At 61.1% G+C, this 20428-nt stretch overlaps 1 protein-coding gene across 4 annotated transcripts; it reads left to right on the top strand.

Moving 5' to 3' along the window:
* Window positions 1-4127: 4127 nt before the first annotated feature.
* On the top strand, window positions 4128-20295 carry ZBTB7B (zinc finger and BTB domain containing 7B). Of its 4 annotated transcripts, none has more exons than XM_045816609.1 (4): window positions 4128-4346; window positions 4765-4865; window positions 16484-17649; window positions 18054-20295. In XM_045816609.1, exons 3-4 carry the CDS (start codon window positions 16490-16492, stop codon window positions 18517-18519), a joined length of 1626 nt encoding a protein of 541 aa, XP_045672565.1. In that variant the 5' UTR covers window positions 4128-4346; window positions 4765-4865; window positions 16484-16489; the 3' UTR covers window positions 18520-20295. The 4 variants fall into 4 exon arrangements, with proteins under 4 accessions (XP_045672565.1, XP_045672563.1, XP_045672564.1 ...); XM_045816607.1 differs by lacking the exon at window positions 4128-4346 and adding an exon at window positions 4546-4607; XM_045816608.1 differs by lacking the exon at window positions 4128-4346 and adding an exon at window positions 4555-4590.
* Window positions 20296-20428: the final 133 nt, after the last annotated feature.

Genomic DNA, 20428 nt, shown 5'->3' with positions numbered 1-20428 from the left:
ACTTAAAGTGACCCATCCAAAGTCATACCCACAGCACACTCTGGTAGGGAAGTCGTTTAGTAAATCCAGATTTTCTCACCTCAAATTCAGGGCTTCTCTCCATTAGCCTGCCCTCTTCTGAACTGGTGCTGGGGATGGTGGCCTAGGTGGCCTCAGAGGCAGGGCCAGGCCAGCAAAAGTATGGAAGGGACTGCCACCCCCATTCTATACCCACTCCATGCTCTCCCACTTCCACTTGAACCCTAAGCTCCCCTCATTCTTGGTTTCCCAAGCTCATTTGGGGGCTCCAGCTTCCCCATTTTTACCTAACCCACACAGGCCAGGAGATGGTAAACTCCCCACTCCTGAAGAAGGAAAAAAAGATGCAGTAGCTTCCCTGAAATGTTCTCTTTCCAATTAGAGTAAGCCCAGGTTTTGAGTGTCCAAACTCCTCTTAGGAACTCTCTAGAGAGTTGCCGGGAGAGGGCAGGGGGCGCTGTAGTGGGGCAAGGGTAAAGAGAAGCAGGATGCCAAAATAGAAAGGGATGGGTAAGATCTCACCTACCCCTCTGCTCCCTGGGGCCCTCTAATGGCCATAAGGGGTAGGGGAACGGATAGGGTAAAATGGGGAGTGAAACAAGGCAGAGAGGGAAGCGACCCCCAAGGAAGACTACCTTAAGGAGGAGGAGCCGCCTGATGCCAGGATTCCAAGTTGACTTCGTAGGCTGTAAGACCCTGAATTGGTCTACAAAAAGCAGGTGGAGAGGGGTTATAGCAAAACTAGTCTGAGAAGCCACGTGCAATAAACTGGATATTACAGTAATGTCTTGGGAGGGTTTCACGATTTCTCAGCAAGGCCGTTGTACAGGAGAATGTGGCTGTTGTTTTACCAGCACCGGAGAGCAGACCCCCAAAGCCATAGGCCCTTATTTGTGTCCCTATTTGCATCTCGTTTTCATGAGTTATTTCCCCTTCAAAAGGCATTAGTCGCCAGTCCCTTTCTCAGTTACTCCCAGCTGAGGCTTTGTACTCCGGACTCTCGGGAGCATACCCATTCTCCAGGTCATTCTGTGGACGCTCTGACCTCCAGCTAACCCTTCCATATTTCGCCTTCAACTCTTACCCCAGCTTCAAGGCTGAGCCGAGCCGCACTCTTAGCTGGGTTCCAGGAACCCCGGCGACCTGCGCCACCTGGTGGCTGGCCAGAGGGAAACTGAGTGCAGAGGGGTTCTGATTAGCCATCTCTGGGACGTGGAGTTTTGGAAAATGTTCCCCCGAGCTTCCTGAAGCTAAATTTATCTCCCCTGGCCCTGAGGGGCGCAGAGATCCCAGCGATGATTAGCGCTGCGCGACAGCCCGCTCCCGCGGAGAGAGGCCCGGAATAGGCGCCGAGTTATAAATAGTGCCGCCCGCAGGTGTGGGGGGAGTCGGCGGGAGGGGGGCAACCCTTGCAGCCACGGCCCCTTCAGGTGGGTTGGGCGGTCGCGGTGGGGGCGCCGGGGGGCGGCGGGCGGGGGTGGGGTGGGGCTGCGGTCTGAGCGCCCCCAGCGGTTTCCTGGGCGGCGGGTTTTTCGAGGGAAGCGGGGGCAGCCGGGGGAAGGGGGGCAGCAGGGAAGAGGTGGGCGCCTGGCGCAGGCTGACACTCCACTTACAGCTCGGCTCCCCACATTCCAGAACAGGCCCCCAGACCCACTCACTCAGGACCCCGCCCAGGCAGAACCCGGCCTCTTCTCCCGCCAGAAGCCCTCTCTTGTCCATTTTCTTCAAGCATCTAAATCCTCTGCGGATGCCCTTTGGAGCACGTGGCCCAGCCAGCCGTCACTCAGATTCGCTGTCCCCGGCCAGCCCCAGGTATCAGTCCTCCCTAGGAGGGTTAACTTCCAGCCGGGGCTTTCATCCTTCTCTTTGATCAAACACTTCCCTCTCCGGGTATTTACCCACCCTGCTACTTTCCCCTCCAAATTAAGGTTTAGTTGGTCGCCTGAAGATGTAAGTTAGAACGTGCGTAACTGGGACGCTCCCCTATCCCCAGGAGGCCCCTGCAGGCCAGACACCTGCCCTCAGTTCCCAGTTCCAGTCTGGGCCTGGGGGCGGAGTGGGGGTGGCGGCAGGCCCCTGGGGCCCAGCCCGGGTGTTGTGGGAGGGGGCGGGGCCCCCAGTCAGCGTTTCTTGGCCGCAGCTGTCTCGGTGGTTTGGCGCGGTGAGGGCCCGGAGTTGGGGGGTAGGCGGGAATTTCAAGTAGGGGTTCCCCCCTTCGACTTCTGAGCGAGGAAGGGAGATGTGTGGAACAGCATAAGAGAAACGTGGGAGAGGATCACCGAGGAACTTTGAGAAGATTCCAGGACTGTCGAGAATCAAGTGGGGAATGACATTTCGGCCTCGGAAAGATCCGAGTTGGGTCCAGCGGGGACGTCGGACGCTATCCCCAAAGATGACAGGGAGAGCCTTAAGCATTGGGCACTCTTCTCTCATCTGTACCTTAAGTCTACTGCCAAGAAAGTCACCCGCCCTTCTATTGCCTCTGGAGGCTCTAGTTCTGCCCTCCCTAGGGCATTCTCCCACCTTCCTTTCCTTCAACTCTGCCCCTCCTCTCCGAAGTAGCCCCCCTCTCCATTTCACTGGTGCATCTGGCACCACTTTCTTGCCCCCGGCACTGCTGTTCCCCCGACTAGCACGACCCGACGGCTGGAAAAGGGAGGGAAAAAGCCTGGCCTGGACCCCACCGGCTCTGGGCCCTCACCAACCGGGATCTGACCGGCGGGGCCAAGAAGAAAACCCGGAGTAGTGACCAACTTTGGGACCCAAGGGGGATAGGGATGACAGGAAAACCCGGAGCGGATTACCCTAGCGGAAGCATCCCATGCCTGCTGCTACCCCCTCCTTCCTATAGCCACCCCCCCCCCAATTCTCCAGTGAGATAATGTCTGGGGTGGGGGGCTGTTTAGTTTGGCCTGGGCCCTCAGGGGCGCCTCACACTTTCCGCCTTTGGCTGGGACGCAGGGCAGCGGCCCCGAGGCTGAGTCACGGCCCGAGAGAGGGGAGGGAGGGACCGGACTCTGTCCCTCCCCCAGCTTGGGGATCCCGGGTCAGCCCGGGTGAGGGCCAGGGCCACCCTGGCACCGCCCATTGTGGTCCAACAGGTTGAGCTGGTGTCCCGCGGAGCCACCTGCTGGAAAGGGAGGGAGCCCCCCTGCGGAGGGGGTTGGGGAAGAGAAAACGAGTCCCACCCAGTTCGGCTGCGGGTAGCAGAACCTGGCTGGAGGTGTCCAAATCTGATTCAGTTTTACACTAATGGGAGGGGCTCTTTGGGGTATGTAGCACTGCAGGCCCAGTTGGAAGCGTCCCTCATAGGATACCTTCCTCAGTTGGGGGGCACTGAAATTCGTATCTTCGTCCCCTCCATACCCACATCTCTTAAAACACCCAGGCTCTCCTCCCCATCGGGGTCTCAGCGTATCCCAATCAAAAGGTCCATTCTTCTCAGAGACTCAGTTTCTCCACTTCAGGAACCGGTGAGACGGAGGCGGGGAGCAGGAGCGAGCGCGCCTCCCCCTCCCCCTTTGCGATTCCAGCCCCTCCCCGCTGACAATGCCAAGGCCGCAGCGGCAACGGCTGGAGCGTAGAGACTGCTTGCCCAGGGCGCCGATCCCTCCCCGCAGGGCGCCGTCACGCGTGGGGAGGGACGAAGGGTGCTCGCAGCTCAACTCCCCCGCTCCCTCTGAGGGGGGTGGGATGGGGCGAAGGAGCTGGAGCCGAGGGCCTGGTGGCTCCTCCTCCCCCTACCTCCCGGGGCCCTGACCTGATTATAGCCCCTCACGAGACCCCCCGCCTCAGTCCCCTAAGTCCCCGCCTCACCCCCACGTAGCCTATCTATCATCTCTCGTACCCTTCCCTCTTGAAGTGCTGACCCTACAGAAGCCCCTCTTGGAGGAGTGCGAGCCCTTGATGGGGGTGCTCAGTTCTCCGGCCGCTGCGGACACTACCCCCTCCCCCTTCCCCTCCTCCAGCTTTCAGGCCAGCCCCTCCGCTCCGTCCCCGCCCTAGCTGAACGCAAGGCAGGACCCAGTTGAGATGGGCAGGTGTTAAGGCCAATGGACAGACGGGGCGGAGGAGTGCCCCGGGCTGGGAGGAGCCGCGGCGGAGGGCTGGATAGGGGTCCGGGGCGGAGCTCGAGTTAAGGTGGACTGCGAGATATGGGGGCTACAGAAGAGAGGGGCTAGAGGAGAGAGAAGAAGGGGAGAGGGAGAGACAAGACAGACAGACTGACAGACACGGGGGGGAGGGACTCCCGCCGCAGGTGAAGGGAAAAAGAGAGAGAAGGAAACAGGGTGGGGAAACAGGAGGGTAGGAAAGCGTCGGAGAGCAAAGTAAGAGCTTGGACGAAGGGAGCGAAAAAGGAGGGAGGGACCCATCTGCGCCCTGCGGGGACTGGCTGGACCAAGGGGTTGAAGTTTATGTCCTTATTGGGTGGAGGGAGGGGGGCCTGGGGGGGCGGGTGAAAAACCAGGAAGTGACAGAGGGTGTTGCTAAGGGTTGAGGGGGGAGTTTGGGGGGTGGCAGGGGGCGGGGGGAGGGAGGGGAGGGATGGGGGGAAAGCAAGCAGGAGGACAGGTGAGACAGCAGGACAGGTGAGGCGGGCCCTGAGGGGGGGGCGGGTGGGAGCCAGGTGAATGTACGGTTCTCGCGGCCGAGGGGGGGGGCGGGCGGCAGGAGGAGGCAGAGGGCTGCGGAGGAGGAGCCCCCCAGCAGAGAGCGGCGAGCGACTGACCGCGGCCTTCTGACCAGGACCGGAGCAGGGCCCCAAGCCCCCGGGCCTGGCGGGGGACACGCTTCTCCCCACACACTGTGCCTCAGCAGTTCCAGCCAGCGGACCCAACGGCGGAGAGGTAAGTGTACCCCACTTTTGTCTCCTGCCTCGGGGTTCCCCAGACCCCAGAGTACCGCAGTGCCCTTCGTCCGTCCTGTAAGTAGGACCCCCCCACACACATGCATGCAGACTAGGTTCCCACCACTCCCCTTCCCAGTGCCTTCCCAATATCCCGGCTCTTTGGAATTGATTTTAACTGGGAGGAAAGGTAGAGAAGGAACTGCGGCCGCTCCCAATCCGGGGCGGAGGGTCCCCAGAAACTTTCTCTGCACTTCAGAGATCAGGCAGACTGGCGTCTCCGGGATGCCGAAAGGGCCAGGCGGCGCCGAGCGCTCCCCCAGTCTCCTTCGTGACTTTAGGGGTAGACCCCCGACCCCACTGAGTTGAGGAAATGGAAATGCTGTCGGACTCTAACTAGGACAACGCGCTCCCCCCCCCCCGCGCCCCCTGGCGCTGTGGGTTGGACCCAAGCCAGTTTCAAGGGGGGTGGGGGGAGCGCAGGAGGAGCCGCGACCGGGGGGAAAGTTACCAGCTAGACTATTCGGTTTCTTGCGCTTCCAGAGCCGCGCTCTCTCCCGTAGTGGGGCTAAGCGACAACGTCTGAGCGACACAGAACAACCCCTCTCTCCGTCGTCCCTCAATTCCACTCCCTGCCTCAGGCTCTAGTCCCGCCGCCACCTTTTCAAAGCCAGCTCATGTCCTAGAACCCAAGGGTGAGGGTGGGTGACTAGGAAGGATTCTGTCTGCTACTCGCACCCCCACCGGCTCCGGCGCACCTGCCCCTACCCAGAATAGGGGTCGCTACTGTATTGTAGAGCCTACAGTAAGCGCTACTGGAAGAGGGCTGCCATTCAAAGGAGTTGGGGGGCGCTGCTTTCCAATTCCAGCTTTCTTTCCTCTCACCCCACCCCAAGTCAGCAAGCGACGTGTCCCGGCTAGAGGGGGGGAGGGTTGGCGGGAGTGGGGGAGCGGCGTGGGCAGCGGGTTGTGCCCGGACACGTGCCTGCCCAGGCGCCCCGGCCTCGCTGGTGTTTGGAGAGAGGGCGGGTCCCCTGCCCCCCGCCCGCACAACCCCCACGTATCAAAGGGCGGCTGAGACGTGGTGAGACCTCGGGGCGCCCTGTGGGGGGGCGGGGAGCCTGGGTCCGGAGCAGGGGAGGGGCAGAGGCACTGGTGCTAGCTGACCCACAGGAAACGAGCACTGCTGACCTAGTTTGGGACACCGGAAGTGGGTGCTGGAGAGAGGGGGAGACCAGCACGCTGTCCTGGCTTCCGGGCCAGGTGGAGGGCGTTCTTGAATTGACCCCCACCCTAATGCCTTAGAGACCCTTAGCTGCAGCTGAGAATGGGAATGAGTCAGCGCAGCTATTTCCCCTTCCCCCAACTTACTCCTTGAGGAGGGAGACAGTTTATCAGGGGCAGGGCAGCCAGATTGGGCAGTGATGGGTTAAACCAGGTTGGGAACTCTCTGTTCTCTGAGGATGTGTGTGTGTGTGGGGGTGAGGCCTGGAGGATTATGGGGTTGCCTTGTGCTCCCCCACACACACCAACTGGTTTGGTCACCCCTGTACCTGCCTGGCACTGCTGGGAGAGCTGGCACGGAGTGGGCATCAGGTTGGGAGGGGAGAGTGGGCACAAGGAGTGTTGTGCTGGTCTGGGAAGGGACATATTTGTGACTGAGCTTGGGAGGTAGTTAGTGTTCTTCCTCAGTGGTGCCTGGGAAGAAGGGCAGGGGGCTCCCTCTGGAGCAGCTGATGAAACAAGAAGAAATCTCTGTCACTGCCTCCTGTCCCTGGCCCCCGGGACCCCAGCTTCCCCAGCGTGCCTCTGTTACATGGTTGCTGTGGGCACGATGCAGCCTACTGGCACCCCCAGACGCTGTCCTCTCCCATGGGTATCACACCCCCCAGCCTTAGCGCAAGGGTCAGGAAAGGGTTAATGCCAACGCAGAGGGGCTCTGGGGAAGAAAGGAGGCAGTGCCCACTAGGCTCAGGTGTCAAGGAGAGAGGCCCGCTCTAATGGAGCACTCTCATCACTGCTCGGCTCTGGCTGATGTGCGCCCCAGTGTCTGGGACAGGTGCTGACCTCCTCTCCCTTCCCTGTGGTGCCCCCTGGCACCCAGGGCCCCCGGCTCCTCCTTGGCCTAGTGCCCGCCCCAGGAGGGCGCGGCGGGCAGCGGGGGCTGGGCTAACAATGCACCATCGGGCCCTTTGTGTGCTTGCACTTGGCACCCTGGGGAGGGATGGGGGAGGGGTCCCAGCAGGCATGGGGGACGGAGTGCCCCTGAGGGGACAGTGAAGGCTGGGGGAGAGACATAGAGAATGAAAGCAGGTGGAGAGGAAAGGGAAGTAGGTCAGATAGGGTGCTAGCCCCCCATTCCAAGTCAAGGCTGAAAGAAGCAGCCTCTGATTCTATGGCAGCCCAGATGGCATTATGCTGCCTGAGGCACAGCCAAGGACTGGGCATTTGGGGTCAGAAGTCACTGCCTAGGGGACTCTTGAGATAGAAGAGGCCTGGCCTGGTACTGCCTCCTTCTTGGTGGCTGAAAGACCCAGTTCTGGCCCAAGGCCCAAGATGGGCAGTGAATGGACTCCAGGCAGGGCACTGCCCTCTGGTAGAAGCCGCTGGGCCTGCTGCAGGGCTTCCTGCCTCTGGCCCGCTCGGTTCCCTGACCTTCTGCGAGTTAGGACTGCTCTGCCACCGGGCCTCGTGGCCTATGCCTGTTTTGGCGTAGGACTGAAGAGGAGGGTGAGGGAGGAAGGTGGGGACGGATAGGACCCTGGCATGGGGTGTGCCTGCCCTGGCCTCTTCCCCCTCCTTCTGCTGAGTAAACTCGTGAGTAAACTTGACGTTTTGCCCGGACAGTTTGAAGTTGCCTCGCGGCCCCCCCACCCCCAGTCCTGCCAACACACAGGCGGCCAGGCGCCAAAGCGGGCCTGGGGGACTGGGGGGAAGGGGTTAGGACTACTGTAGTCCACCAGCAAGGGCTTCCGAGGATCAAGAAAGACCCCACCACCCAGCCAGACTCAGGTCTTGACTGGGGCCTGTAGCATCTGTCTTAGAGTCTTGGGGAGCCCAAGCACAGTGGCCTCGAAGCAGAGCCTCTGTCCACTACTGACCTCCACTCCCACTAAGGAAAGGCACCCAGCTGCCACCTGGCCCCGAGTTCCCACCTTTAATGTTCACAGGCTTCCTGGCACAGGCGGAAGCTCCCCTTAGCAAATACCACAGGGGGACCAGAGAACTGCCCCCTTCATTCTGTCCCACAGCCCGAGGTGGGTGCAAGGTTGGTGGCCTTGGCATCTCAGTCCTCTCTTTGATGAAGCCTCCGGGCTGCCGTGGTCCCCGCCCCAGAGGATAGCGCCCTCATTCGCCAGCACAGTTCCTTGGCCTCACACCTGGGCCTGACCCCATGCGCACTTCACTCACTGAACTCCCTTCGGGCCTGGCCCCGGTCTCCCCCAGCCCCTTCCTCTGCCTGCCAGCATCCCCAAACCAGGTCGGCCTTCAGAACTCCCCGGCCAGAAGAGACCAGTGCCTGGCCCAAGGGTTTGGGCGCCCCAAGGAAAGAGGGCTGGTAGCAGGCAGACTGAGCCAGTGACCCCCTCCGCACACCATTTTGCTATCACTTGATGTCACTAATTCCTCTTATGCGTCCCTAGGCCACCAGAATGGCAGGGGAAAATGCCTTCCCAGTCCCTGCCAGGCCTCCGAGTGGGACTCCACCAGGCCCTTACTTTAGACCTCATGTCTCTGGCTTTGGTTTCCTTCCTGTTTCCACTGGCCCCCCCCACTCCTCCCCACCCTTATGCCCCTTTCAACAGACATCCTCTCTTCCTTCCTTCCTCCTTTCCTCCCCCTTTGCCTGGGAGCAGGGGTCCTCTCCCCGCACCATGGGCCTCCTAGCCTGTTACCTCTTCTAAACATAATCTCCTTGGAGATCTGTGACCAGATCCTCTGCTCTGCCCTCCCACCCCATCAGTAAGGCTCTGGGAAGAGAAGAGAGAGCACACGGCTTCTCAAGGGAACTACAACTCCCAAGGTACATGCAAAGCAATTGTAGTGCATACTGGGAGTTGTAGTCCTCGATCTCTCGATTTGGTTAAGTCTGGAAATGTTTCTGCATGGGAGTAAAAGCCAGGATTGGGATGAATTGGATCATGGGTACCCTCTGCATCCGCCCCCCCACCAGGTGCCCCAACCTGGTTCTTGTCATCCTGTTCCCCTGTGACACCAAGTGCCCATGATTGACATCCGTCTCACCTGCTGAGACATGCTACCCATTGTCACCTTAGGGCCGCACCCAAGGGATCCCCACACCCTGCCCTGCTGCCCCTGGCAGGGGTGAAATTGAGGGGCCCCATGGACTCCTTCCCTGTCCCCTGCCCTCTAGGCTTGTTCCCTCCTTTATGGGGATCAAAGGGCAGACAGCAGCCCCACCCCACTCCCTCTTAGCCTTCTGGCATTAAGGCTTTCGGGAATCACAGAGACTTTGGTGCCCCAGCAAATGCTCGGGCAGGGGGAATGCTGGGAGGCTGGCGCCTGGTGGCAGGGAGAGACACTGGGCCCTACCCTGGGGAGTGGAGCCTTCAATAACTGTTCACGAGGCTGACCGTAGCCCCCTGGGCTGTCTCTGTACAGGCCCTGACCCACGTGCTGCCTCTTGAGGAGATGGCTTGAGAACAGGGTCTTCGGCCTTATCTGTAGGACCTAGGGGCCTAGGCCCGCCTGGCTGGCACCAAAGCACAGGGGTGACCCTCCCCCACCCCAGGCCCACAGTTGGCATGGGGCACTGGGAGCAGGGGGGTAGGAGGGAGAGAGGGCACGACTGCCAGCATCCTGGTGGGTAGGTGCCAACCGGGACGGGAGCTGGTGAGGGGCAGCAGGCCAGCGGCATTGAGCCAGCAGCTGTTGGGGGGAAAGGGGAAGGGATATTTCGGGGGGCATTTCTGTGGTTTCTCCCAGACCGGCAGGATTTGGGATGGCCTAGGGTTTGGGGGACACTAGGGTACCACTTACTCCAGGAATAAGAGCCCCCTGAAGTTGTTGAAGTGGGGACTTTGTGGCCCACCCATCTCTGGGCTCAGAGCCCTCCTGAGTTGCCCCTCAGGCCCAGGCGGGTCCCACCCAACCGGCCAGGGTGGCAGCAGCTTGCTTGCGCAAGGGGTGGGGCTAGGCGCGCTTCCCAGCAGATGCCCCCTCTCAGCTTCTTCCTCTTTCGGTGCCCACAGCTCCCCCCATCTGCCCACCCCCCTCGGGCCAGTTCTGTCCCCCTGATCCCCTTGGCCATTGGGGGCTGGCACAAGTGCTGCCCCCTGGCCTGGTTGGCAGGGGCTGGCGCCAGAGCAGAGAACTGTGGTATGTGAGTGGGTTTGGGGTGAGGCATGGGGAGGGCGGGGTGCTGCCTTGCCCAGCCCCTAAGGGCCCCAGCCCAGTATAGGGTGGAGAGAATTCGGCCAGCTCCCAAGGGGGCTGAGAGGCCTACTGGGGTCTGGAGGGCCTCCTTGTGGTCCCCTATCACACCACATGCCCTGAGGGGCTGGGACCTGGGCACCTGTCACCCTTGGCACTGACTGTCCAAGGTTCCCCTCCTCCCTCTTCTGGCCACTGCCGCCTTCTGTCCCCTCCCCTCCCTTCTTCCTTCTCCCCAGTCCCACCTCCAGCAGCCTCTCCCATTGCTCCTCCTCACCTCTGTCCTCCTGGACTGTCCTAGCTCCTACCTTTCCTCCTGCTCACCTTTTTCCCCTTTTAGGACTAAGGACAGGCGGGGGTAGGTACAGCTGGGGCTTCGGGCACCACAGGCAGAGACTCTAGGCCGTCTCCCACGCTACCAGCCCTCTGGTAACCCCTCCCTCCAAGCTGGGGGGAGGGGGATAGCACCCTGAGGGTTAAGGCTGTAGGGGGGAGGGGCTGGACCAGGTCGTGGGCGGCCCCTTTGAAGGAGGGAGCTGGAGCGGGGAACAGCCACCCTACCTACCCCCCAGCCTGGCCCTCCTTCACCCCTCCCCAGCTGCTCCCCCCGGGGGCCAAGAGGAGTCGGTTGCCGGCAAGGCCCCTCGGCGTTCAGGTGAGTAGGCTCTGCTCTGCCTCGGGAGGTCAGGCCCTAGGGGAGGCTTGGAGGCCTAACTTGGACAAGGGTCAGAGAGGGACTGAAAAATGGGTGAGGAAGAGAGTGTCCAGACTTCTCTGGGGAGTTTAGGGAGCCGAGGTTCTGAGGAGGTGGAGCATGGGGGAGCTTCAGCGTCTTGGGGACAGGCCCAGGAGGGCAGGAGAGCAGGAGAGAGGCCTGCAGGAGCCGCGGGAGTGCTGGGCCGGGACAGGAGGCTGGACAGGCTGGCAGGGCGCCGGGCTCCGGGGATCGAGCTGGGGTGTCCTCTGGGGCTGGGGGGCTCAGGTTTCTGCTGTCGGCTTGGCGGGTGTGGGGTTACCAGTCGGCTCAGTTACCCGGCCAGAGACACTAGGCTGGGGGAGGGGGTGGGCACAGGGCAGACCCTGGCACCTTGTGCCACCTCAGGCCGTGAGAGGAGCTGGCGCTCCCAGGCGGACCCTGCTGGGATCCCTGATGGCCGGGTCTGTCCTAGCGCACAGTGGCCCGGCTCAGGGTGGGCACCTTCTGGGGAAAGTCCAGCAGCTTCAGGGCTGGAAACTCTGACGGGCAGAGAGGCCTAGGTTGTCCTCCCCACCCCACCCCACCCCACACATCCGCTTTCACTGTACCCCCTCCACCCATCCTCCTCGACCGGCCCCCAAATTTTGGTCCTGTGCTTCATCCAGAAGGGAGGCACAGGTGCCCTGGATGCGGCCACCCCATGGCAAGGCCAGGCCTCGGCGGCGGCAGGCTGAGCTCCTTGATGTACTTCCTCTGCCCCCCTCCACACTGAGCCTGCCTGGGAAGAAGAGCAAATATCCTTGGAGCAGGGCGAACTAGAGAAAGTGGGAGAGACCTGAAAGAGAGAACTGAAAGGGAAAAGGAGAGGCAGAGACGGTTTCTAGGAGGACTCCGGACACAGACGTGGTAGAGGAGGCCTGGGCCAGGCAGCGGCCAAAGGAGGGAAAGCCGAGGATGAGTCGTGGAGAGGGGACAAGGGTCAGAGAAGGCACTAAGGGGACAGAAGAGGAAGCCAAGAAAAGGGACCAAGGGTGGAGAATGGTTGATGGGCAGGGGTCCCCCGAGATAAAGGGAAGAAGGCTGGAAAAGAGAGAGATGCCCCCATTCCCTCCTCCGCCATCTTTCCTCTCCATCATAGTTCCCTGATGCGGGCTGAGGGCCAGGGCTGGTGTCACAGGAAAGAAAATGTGGGGAAACGCTGAGGTCCCCCTCACGTCAGGAGTCTAAGCACCAGGAATTGGGGATTTTGAGGCAGGAGCAGCTTAACCCCCACAGCACCGGGAAGCAGCCAGCTCCCCTTGCCTCCTTCCCCCTTCGTGGCTTGCGGTCTCTCTTCCCCGCCTAGGCCCCCAGGAAGTGTGAGTGCTGGGGGTGGTGAGGTTAGGAGGGGGAAGCGGCATATGGGGGATGGGGAAGTCGTGCACTCACTTTGGAGGGGCTAGGATGGGGAGAGGAGGGCTCTGTGACCGCCTGGCCATCCCCAGGCGCGGTGCGTGTCCTTCGAAGCCCTTCCAGCACACCAGGGCCGTTGCCTCAGCCCTCCAGCCCACCTTCCCAACCAGCAGTCCAGATGGCTTCAGCCCCTGGGTCCCAGAGGCCCTGAGGGGTGGGAGCGGCTGGGGAACTAGGGTTCCTCGGTCCCTGAGGACTTTGGACCGGCTGTCCCGTGTCCCCAGCCCTCTGATCCAGCCACAGGCCAAAGCCCTGCCTTCGTGCAGACTCAGTTCCAAAAAAACAGGAAGAGAACCTGAGGCTAGAGTTGGGGTGGGAGTGGAGGGATAGCATGGAGAAAGAAGCGAGGGGGAGGGGTGGCTGGCCAAGGTGCCAGGGCACCAGGAGGAGCCCCAGGTCTCTCCATCACCCCTGACGGGAGGATGTCACAGCCTGGTCCTCATGCCCCCTCACCCCAAGCTGCTGCACCTGGACAAGCCTGGCCAAGCTATTCTCAGGCTCCCTGGCGGAGCCTGGGGGGGGGCGCACTCAGTGTGCCTGTGTCTCAGGCCCATATCTATTTTCTCCACTGCTAATCCTGGTTCCGCCTGCTGCCCCCCACACTAAGCCTCACTCCCCTAATCCCCAGGGTGTAGGGAAGGGGGGCCAGCTTTACTCAGCTGCCCTGTTCAGGGCCTCGTATCCCTGCTCCTCAGCTGGCTCAAGCCAGCAGTGTTGGCCTTGGTGCCCCCTGCACTGGACACTGCCTGAGGTCAGCCCTGGAAAGAGTTCCGGCCTCCTTTTCCTTGTCAAGCTAGGGCCACTGCCCTCTACCTGTGGGTTCTTGGTGGTGGACATGCCCTGGCAGGCACCCGTGGGCACCGTGGGGTGGTTGACAGTGGCTCCCACCTTCGCTTCATCCCACCTTCCTCACCCCAGAGTCCTCCCGCTACCAACCGACTATGGGGCAGGCTTGACTCAGGGCCCAGTTTCAAGAGAGCTGCCCACTGGCTTGGCCGGTCTAGCAGGCCTGACAGTGAGGGGAGCCTGGGGGGGGTGACGGACAGGGGGGGTGATGGGGCGGGGCCCCGTTCTTCCCCCTACCAGGCAAACAGACCTCGCCTGGTGCCCTGGCATAGCTGCCCCCCCAACCACACACACCCATGCCCACAAGGTCTTAGCAAGAGGGGGCATGCCAGGCTGGGTGGGGATGGGCCGCCCTCATGGGGCGTCAGGGGGCTGGGCCCTCTGGGATGCAGAGGTGGGAAGGGTGCCCAAGGTGGGGTGGGCATCCTGGCACTAGTGCCCCACCCTGGCAGAAAGAAGGGGGAGGCCTCCACCCCACCCACCCCTTCCAGATGATGGGGCTAGGAGGGCCCCCTTGGCCTGGTTGGCACCAGTATATTTCCAGGTGGCACCTAAGTTGGCATGGGTGCCAGAGCCCTGGGTAAGGGCTGGGGGAGTTTCCCAGAAGCCAGAGACCTGTACGAATACCCGCCCTTCCCATGTGTGTCCTCTGCCTCTCCCCTCCTTCACTGCTACCTGGTGGCCATGGGCACTGGAGTTGGACCTGAGGGGTTAAATACCCACCCTTGCCTAAACCCTTGTGAGCTGTGTGGTGAACCAGCCTGAGTCTCTGACCTGACAGCAGGGTCAGCCACTCAGGGCCCCTACCACAACAAGTTGCCATGGAGATTGGCCCTGGGGTGGGAGAAAGGCAGGCTTAGCAACAGGAATGGGTGGGGTGGGGAGGGAAGGAGGGAGAGGGATGGGGTGAGCCATGTGCCTTCGGTGTCCAGCTCCTGGCCAATGGACAGCGAGGGCAGCTCCGCCCATCCCCCTGTGGAGGGAGACAGATGTCTGTGCAGGCCCAGGAGGGTGCCCACTGCTGCTGAAGTGGCCATTGCCGCTGCTGCCCACTGGGGTTTTATTTGTTCCAGAGTCCAGGAGCCATTTGTCACTTGAACTATTTGTAATGTACGTGCAGGAGAACCAGCGGGAGCTGGGAGCGCTCCCACACTGCTTGGCCTCCAGGGAGAGAAGTGATTTGGGGGTTTAAGGTGGGAATGGGCGGGTTATTCCAAGGGTACTTAGGTATGGCCTACGAGCCAGGGTAGATGCAGGGTGCTGCTCACTCAAGGCCTTGGTGCAGGAGTTTTGGTGTCGCCATGAGGGTGTCAGGCAGAGAGAAAGGCACAGACAATGCGGTTCTTATTTCCTAAAGAGGAAATGTGTGGCCCTTGACTCCACCACCACCACACCGACACCGCCCCCCCTCACCACCCCCCCCCCGCCCCAAAATGCCTTTACCCATGGATGACCGGGGCTGAGTAGCTATTGGGAGTGGCATACAAAACACTAACAAAATGTCAGTGGGACTTGTCCTAAAAATCATCTAGGTCAGTCTTTAATATTACAGCTGAGGAAACAGACCTCCTTGGGGAAAAGGAAGTGACTTGTCCAAGGTCATGTAGCTGGTAGTAACCTGACTCCCTGGGGGTGACTGAGGGAGGGAGGCAGACCTGTCTCCAAGCAGTTTTCCCAGCGGAGTCCGTCTGTGCAGTGGAATCTGCCCTCAGGCACGGCCTTGCCTCTCCCTCCCAAGGCCAGAAGTTTTACCGAGGCCCTGCTCCGGGTCAGGGCTGCGCCACACTTGGTCTCATCTGACCTAGTCGCTACCACCCTAGGAATCAGCTGGCATCATTCCATGTTATAGATGAGGAAGGAGGTCCAGAGATTAAATCACTTGTTTAAGGTCACAGAGCTAATCAGTGCAGGGTGAGGATTCACACTCGAGCCTGGCCCACTGCAGAGCGCGGGTCTCTCCAGGCCCCAACTCTGTCTCCAGTGTCAAGGCTGAAGGGCTGAGCCCTTAGGGCTTCCACTCCCACCCCGTTGTACAACTAAGAAGACTGAAGCACAAAGGGAAAGACTTGCCCAAGCCCATTCAGCCGGCTAGTAGCAGAGCCGGACCTGAAGCAAATCTCTCACACCTCCAGGCCAGACTCACTCCACTACCAGTTCCCCTACCTCCACCGGCCTTGGGATTGCAGGCAGCTGGCCCTCTGCCTTTGTGGCCATGCCTTTTGGGGGAAAGCAGAGAGGTTGGAAGATGGCCTTCTGGAGTTGGGGAGGCTCACCTGTCTGGCCAGGAGTGGGAAGGGGGTGGTGGTGGTGGTGGTGGTGGTGGTGGTGGTGGCAGCAGAGGTGGAAAGGGGTGGGACTGGAACTTGGCCTATTGGCAGTGGGGGAGGGGCGGGGACGATGCTTATCTGTGCGGGGGCAGGAAGCACCCGCGCCAGCGACACCCCAGCAAAGCACTGCTTCTCCTTGGCCCCGTGGGGGAGGGAAGGATGTGTGTGGGGGGACACGGGATGCTGGGAGCTGTGTTTCCCTTTCGGCCTCTAGAAGAGGGGATACAGAAGGAGAGATGCATTTTTAGTGGAGGAGGAGGGGAAGGAGGAGGAAGAGGGTGCTAGGAAGCTGCCTCTCCTCTCTGCAGTGTTTCATGGTGCTGGTGCGAGAAATGCTTTAGGGAGATAACTTGAGTTAAAGCACCTGACATTCCTCCAGCAATGTTGGTCAAGTGTGAATCTGAGTCTCATTGGCCTCTCTCTGGGCTGATGAGTTCCATCACAGACTGTTACCCCATTTTTCAGAAGGCTGAGGCTGCCTGCCATAGCCACCCAGAGTCCTTCAGCCAGTTCTTCATGAAACCTGGATGAGGACCCAGGCATCCTCTCTCCCAGTCCAATGCTTCTTCCAGGGGATGGGGAATGGGGCAGGCGAAGCAGATGGGTCTCCAGGCAAGGGGCAGAAGATCAGGGTGCCTGCCCTTACAGAGGCTGAACAGTGGCGAGAAACACGAACTCTGGGCCCTCTGCCTGCTTTTGAACCCTGTCCTGTTTAACTTGGAAAGTCACTTCCCTTAGCCTTGTTATGTGAAATCATTGTTACTGCAGACAGTGGTGTGAGAGTAAATGAGTGTGAAGGGCTTACAAGAGTATCTGGCATCCTAAGCCTTAGCCAATGCTGGTGTTCCTTCCTTGGACCCCCTTGCAGGGCTGAGTACCCTCTCCCTCTGTTTGACCCTGCAGGAGAAGATGGGGAGCCCTGAGGACGACCTGATTGGGATTCCGTTCCCGGATCACAGCAGCGAGCTCCTGAGCTGCCTCAATGAGCAGCGCCAGCTGGGCCACCTATGTGACCTCACCATCCGGACGCAGGGCCTTGAATACCGCACCCACCGGGCCGTGCTTGCTGCTTGCAGCCACTATTTCAAGAAGCTCTTCACTGAGGGCGGTGGCGGAGCGGTCATGGGGGCTGGGGGCGGGACAGCCATTGGGGGAGCAGGGGCTGGCGTGTGTGAGCTGGACTTTGTGGGGCCAGAGGCTCTGGGTGCCCTGCTTGAGTTTGCCTATACAGCTACACTGACCACCAGCAGCGCCAACATGCCGGCAGTGCTCCAGGCTGCCCAGCTGCTGGAGATCCCCTGTGTCATCGCTGCCTGCATGGAGATCTTGCAGGGCAGTGGGCTAGAAGCTCCTAGCCCTGATGAGGATGACTGTGAGCGAGCCCGCCAGTACCTGGAGGCCTTTGCCACTGCCACAGCCTCGGGAGTTTCCAATGGTGAAGACAGCCCTCCACAGGTGCCCCTCCCACCACCACCACCGCCGCCGCCGCCACCACCACCACCTCGGCCTGTCGCCCGCCGCAGCCGCAAGCCCCGAAAAGCTTTCCTGCAGACCAAGGTGGCCCGGGCAAACCACCTAGTACCTGAAGTGTCTGCAGTACCCACCCATCCTTTAGCCTACGAGGACGAGGAGGTGGCAGGCAGAGTGGGCAGCAGTGGGCTGGGAGACAGCTACAGCCCTCCCACAGGGAATGCCTCACCCCCTGATGAGGGGTCCCTGAGCTATGAGCCCTATGAAGGTGAGGAAGAGGAGGAGGAGTTGGTATACCCCCCAGCCTATAGGCTGCCGCAGGTCAGCGGGCCCCCGCTGTCCCCAGAGGAGCTGGGCTCAGATGAGGATGCCATCGATCCTGACCTGATGGCCTACCTAAGTTCCCTGCACCAGGACGCCCTGGCACCAGGCCTGGATGGCCAAGACAAACTGGTGCGCAAGCGCCGCTCCCAGATGCCCCAGGAGTGCCCCGTCTGCCACAAGATCATCCACGGGGCAGGCAAACTGCCACGCCACATGAGGACCCACACGGGCGAGAAGCCCTTCGCCTGTGAGGTCTGCGGTGTCCGCTTTACCCGGTGAGCACCAGTGGGAAAGGGGCCTAGCAGGGCCGTGTCATGGGAGATGGAGAGGGGAGTTACGAGACCTGAGATGGGGAGGCAGGTGGTCCTGGAGGGTCTGGTGGGGTACAGTTACCAGAGTGAGGAGAGAGACCAGGACAGCAAGACCCGGAGGAAAGGAGTCAAGAGGGGTGGGTCTGAAGCATGACAGATTTGGTGTCTGAGAAGGCTGTGCTGGAGACAGGGTGGGTGGTGGCTGGGCCCAGCTAAACTGAGGACAGACCAGCAACTGTGTTCTGGGGCAATAAAGGGGGAGACAAATGTTTAGGGTGGCAGTGGGACGAGGGCTGGGAATCTGGCCAGGACGAGCCAAGGACCCCATTCTGAACACCCCTCTTGCCCCTTACCCCTGCATGTGCCAGGAATGACAAGCTGAAGATACACATGCGGAAGCACACTGGAGAGCGCCCCTACTCGTGCCCGCACTGCCCAGCCCGCTTCCTGCACAGCTACGACCTCAAGAACCACATGCACCTGCACACAGGGGACCGGCCCTATGAGTGCCACCTGTGCCACAAGGCTTTCGCCAAGGAGGACCACCTGCAGCGCCACCTCAAGGGCCAGAACTGCCTGGAGGTGCGCACCAGGCGCCGCCGTAAGGACGATGCGCCACCCCACTACCCACCGCCCTCGGCCACTACCCCTTCCCCCGCTGGCCTCGACCTCTCCAATGGCCACTTGGACACTTTACGCCTCTCTCTGGCTCGAATCTGGGAGCAGTCGGCTCCCACCGGGCAACCGGCCTCCACCCCAGGGCCCCCTGATGACGATGAGGAGGAGGGGGCACCTACAACGCCTCCGGCGGAAGGTGCCATGGAGTCCTCTTAAAGAGGGATGAATGGCCAGGCTGGAGCAGCACCGGCCGGCGCCCATGCCAAGCAGCGGGAGCCTGCAGGATGGACAGAGCTGGGGTCAGAGCCCTGAGCCTCCCTGGCATCAGAAATCAGCCCCTTCTCCCCAGAACCCTCATTCCAGTTCCAAGCTGAGAAGGTTTTGGGGCAAAGGCTCCCCAGATTGGGGTGATCTCCCAAGGAGTGATCCATATGATATTATGTACATATTTAGAGCTCTATTGTAAAGGTGGGGTCCTTGTCCCCAGCTGTGCCTGGGGAGTAGAAGCAATAATGTATTTCTGATTTGTTGGGTCCCTTTTCGGCTATGCGGGTTTCTAGGGGGTGGGGGGCTTGGGACCAAAGCCTTGCCCTGCCCCCATGCCCCTTGGGGCTTTGGCTGTGTAAGGGGGAGAAGGACTGCCCCTCCCTTCTGAGACCCCTCCTTCCTGGTTTCTGTTCCCTTTTCCTGGCAGCGAATTATGCAAAGAGGGGCGGCAAAAGAAGGGTAGGTGGGGGGAAGCAAGGTAGAATCTTGAATGGCTGGGGGACTGGACCTGTAAGGAAAGAGCCATCCCCGTCCCCCTCCGCCCTGCTCCCAGCGCTGAGTCATGGGGTCCTGGAGAAGAAGGGGGCGGGGTGGCTAGATTGGCTCGCCTTCCCCTGGGGGCAGCGGGAGGGGCCCCGCCCAGCTAGGGGTGCTGCTTTGCTGTTCTCCTCAGCCCTCTCCTCCCCTCCCCTCCCGCGTCCCCGGGCAGGGAATGTCTTGTTCCCGCCACTCCCTCCCCGGGGCCAGAGGGCAGGGCGGGCCGGGCTGCGTCCTACCCTCTCCTCCTCCCCACCTCCTCCCCGCCCAGGTGCAAGCCACTGCCGCCCCTGACTCACACCGCCCCCGGGCTGGCGCGGTGCGGGGTGTGGGACCGGGTGAGGGGTTGGGAGAGCCTCGCGGAGCGCAGGCGAGCCGGCGCCATCTGGCGGCCCCCGTGGCCGCTTCTCTGCCTTCCTCACCTCAACCATCCACCGGCGAGCCGGCCCCCTTACTAAGGCAAGGCAGATGACTTCTTGCTGGGCCACTGGGAAAGTGTGCTGTGGAGCTGTGGGAAGGGAGGCCTTTTCCCAGCACCTTGCCAGCCAGGCTCCCTTCGGGTCAGGGAGAATAATCCCCTCGCTCTTCTAAAATCCAATCTGCCCCCTCCTGTACATAGCCTCTTCTGTCGGTCTTGTTGAAATCTAGTTTTAGAATTACCCAATTCTGCTGGGGGTAGGGGTATCTCCCCCTCCCCTTCCTCGCTGGGTGCTGGACCCTCATTGCAGCCTAGGCTCTGCCTTGCACTATTTTTCCTCCCTGGCCTGGCGGCCCCTCCCCCTCCTTAAAAGGGGCAGATTCAGGGGCCCGGTGCTCTCCCTCCTTCCATGTACCCCATGCCCATTTGCACAGCTGCCCAGGTACCCCCAACTGGGAGGGGGTCACAGGAAGGGGGGTAATGGGACCAGTCCCTGTATCTATTTAAAAAGTGATAATGTAATATATTCGGGTAGGGGGAGGTCAGGTTGTCCTGGGCCTCATCTTCGCATTTCAGGTGATAGGGGAGCCCAGGGTTGGGGAGGCTTGGGGCCTGTCCCCATGGAGTGAGGGCAATGTGGCCTCCCCCCTCCCCCCTTGCGGCTTCTCCACTCAGTGCCTTATGGGGGGAGGCAACCCCCCCTCTTCCTTTCCCCTACCCCCCACCTCTGGTGTAAGCGACAGGAAGAAATAATAATAATTTAAGATTCACATTGTCCACCTTTGGTTCCTTTATTTTGGGGTAGGTGGGAGGGATCGGGGGAGAGGGAGATGAGAGACAGAGCTTGGAGTTCCAAAGCTGGGGGCGGGGGGCTGCTCTGGGGACAGAGGGCTGTGGGTGTGG

This window comes from Phyllostomus hastatus, unplaced genomic scaffold, assembly GCF_019186645.2.
Source record: "Phyllostomus hastatus isolate PE091 unplaced genomic scaffold, TTU_PhHast_1.1 phas_scaffold_216, whole genome shotgun sequence".
Lineage (NCBI taxonomy): Eukaryota > Metazoa > Chordata > Mammalia > Chiroptera > Phyllostomidae > Phyllostomus > Phyllostomus hastatus.
Note: the sequence above shows the minus strand (reverse complement) of the source record. Positions and strands in the feature narration are given on the sequence as shown.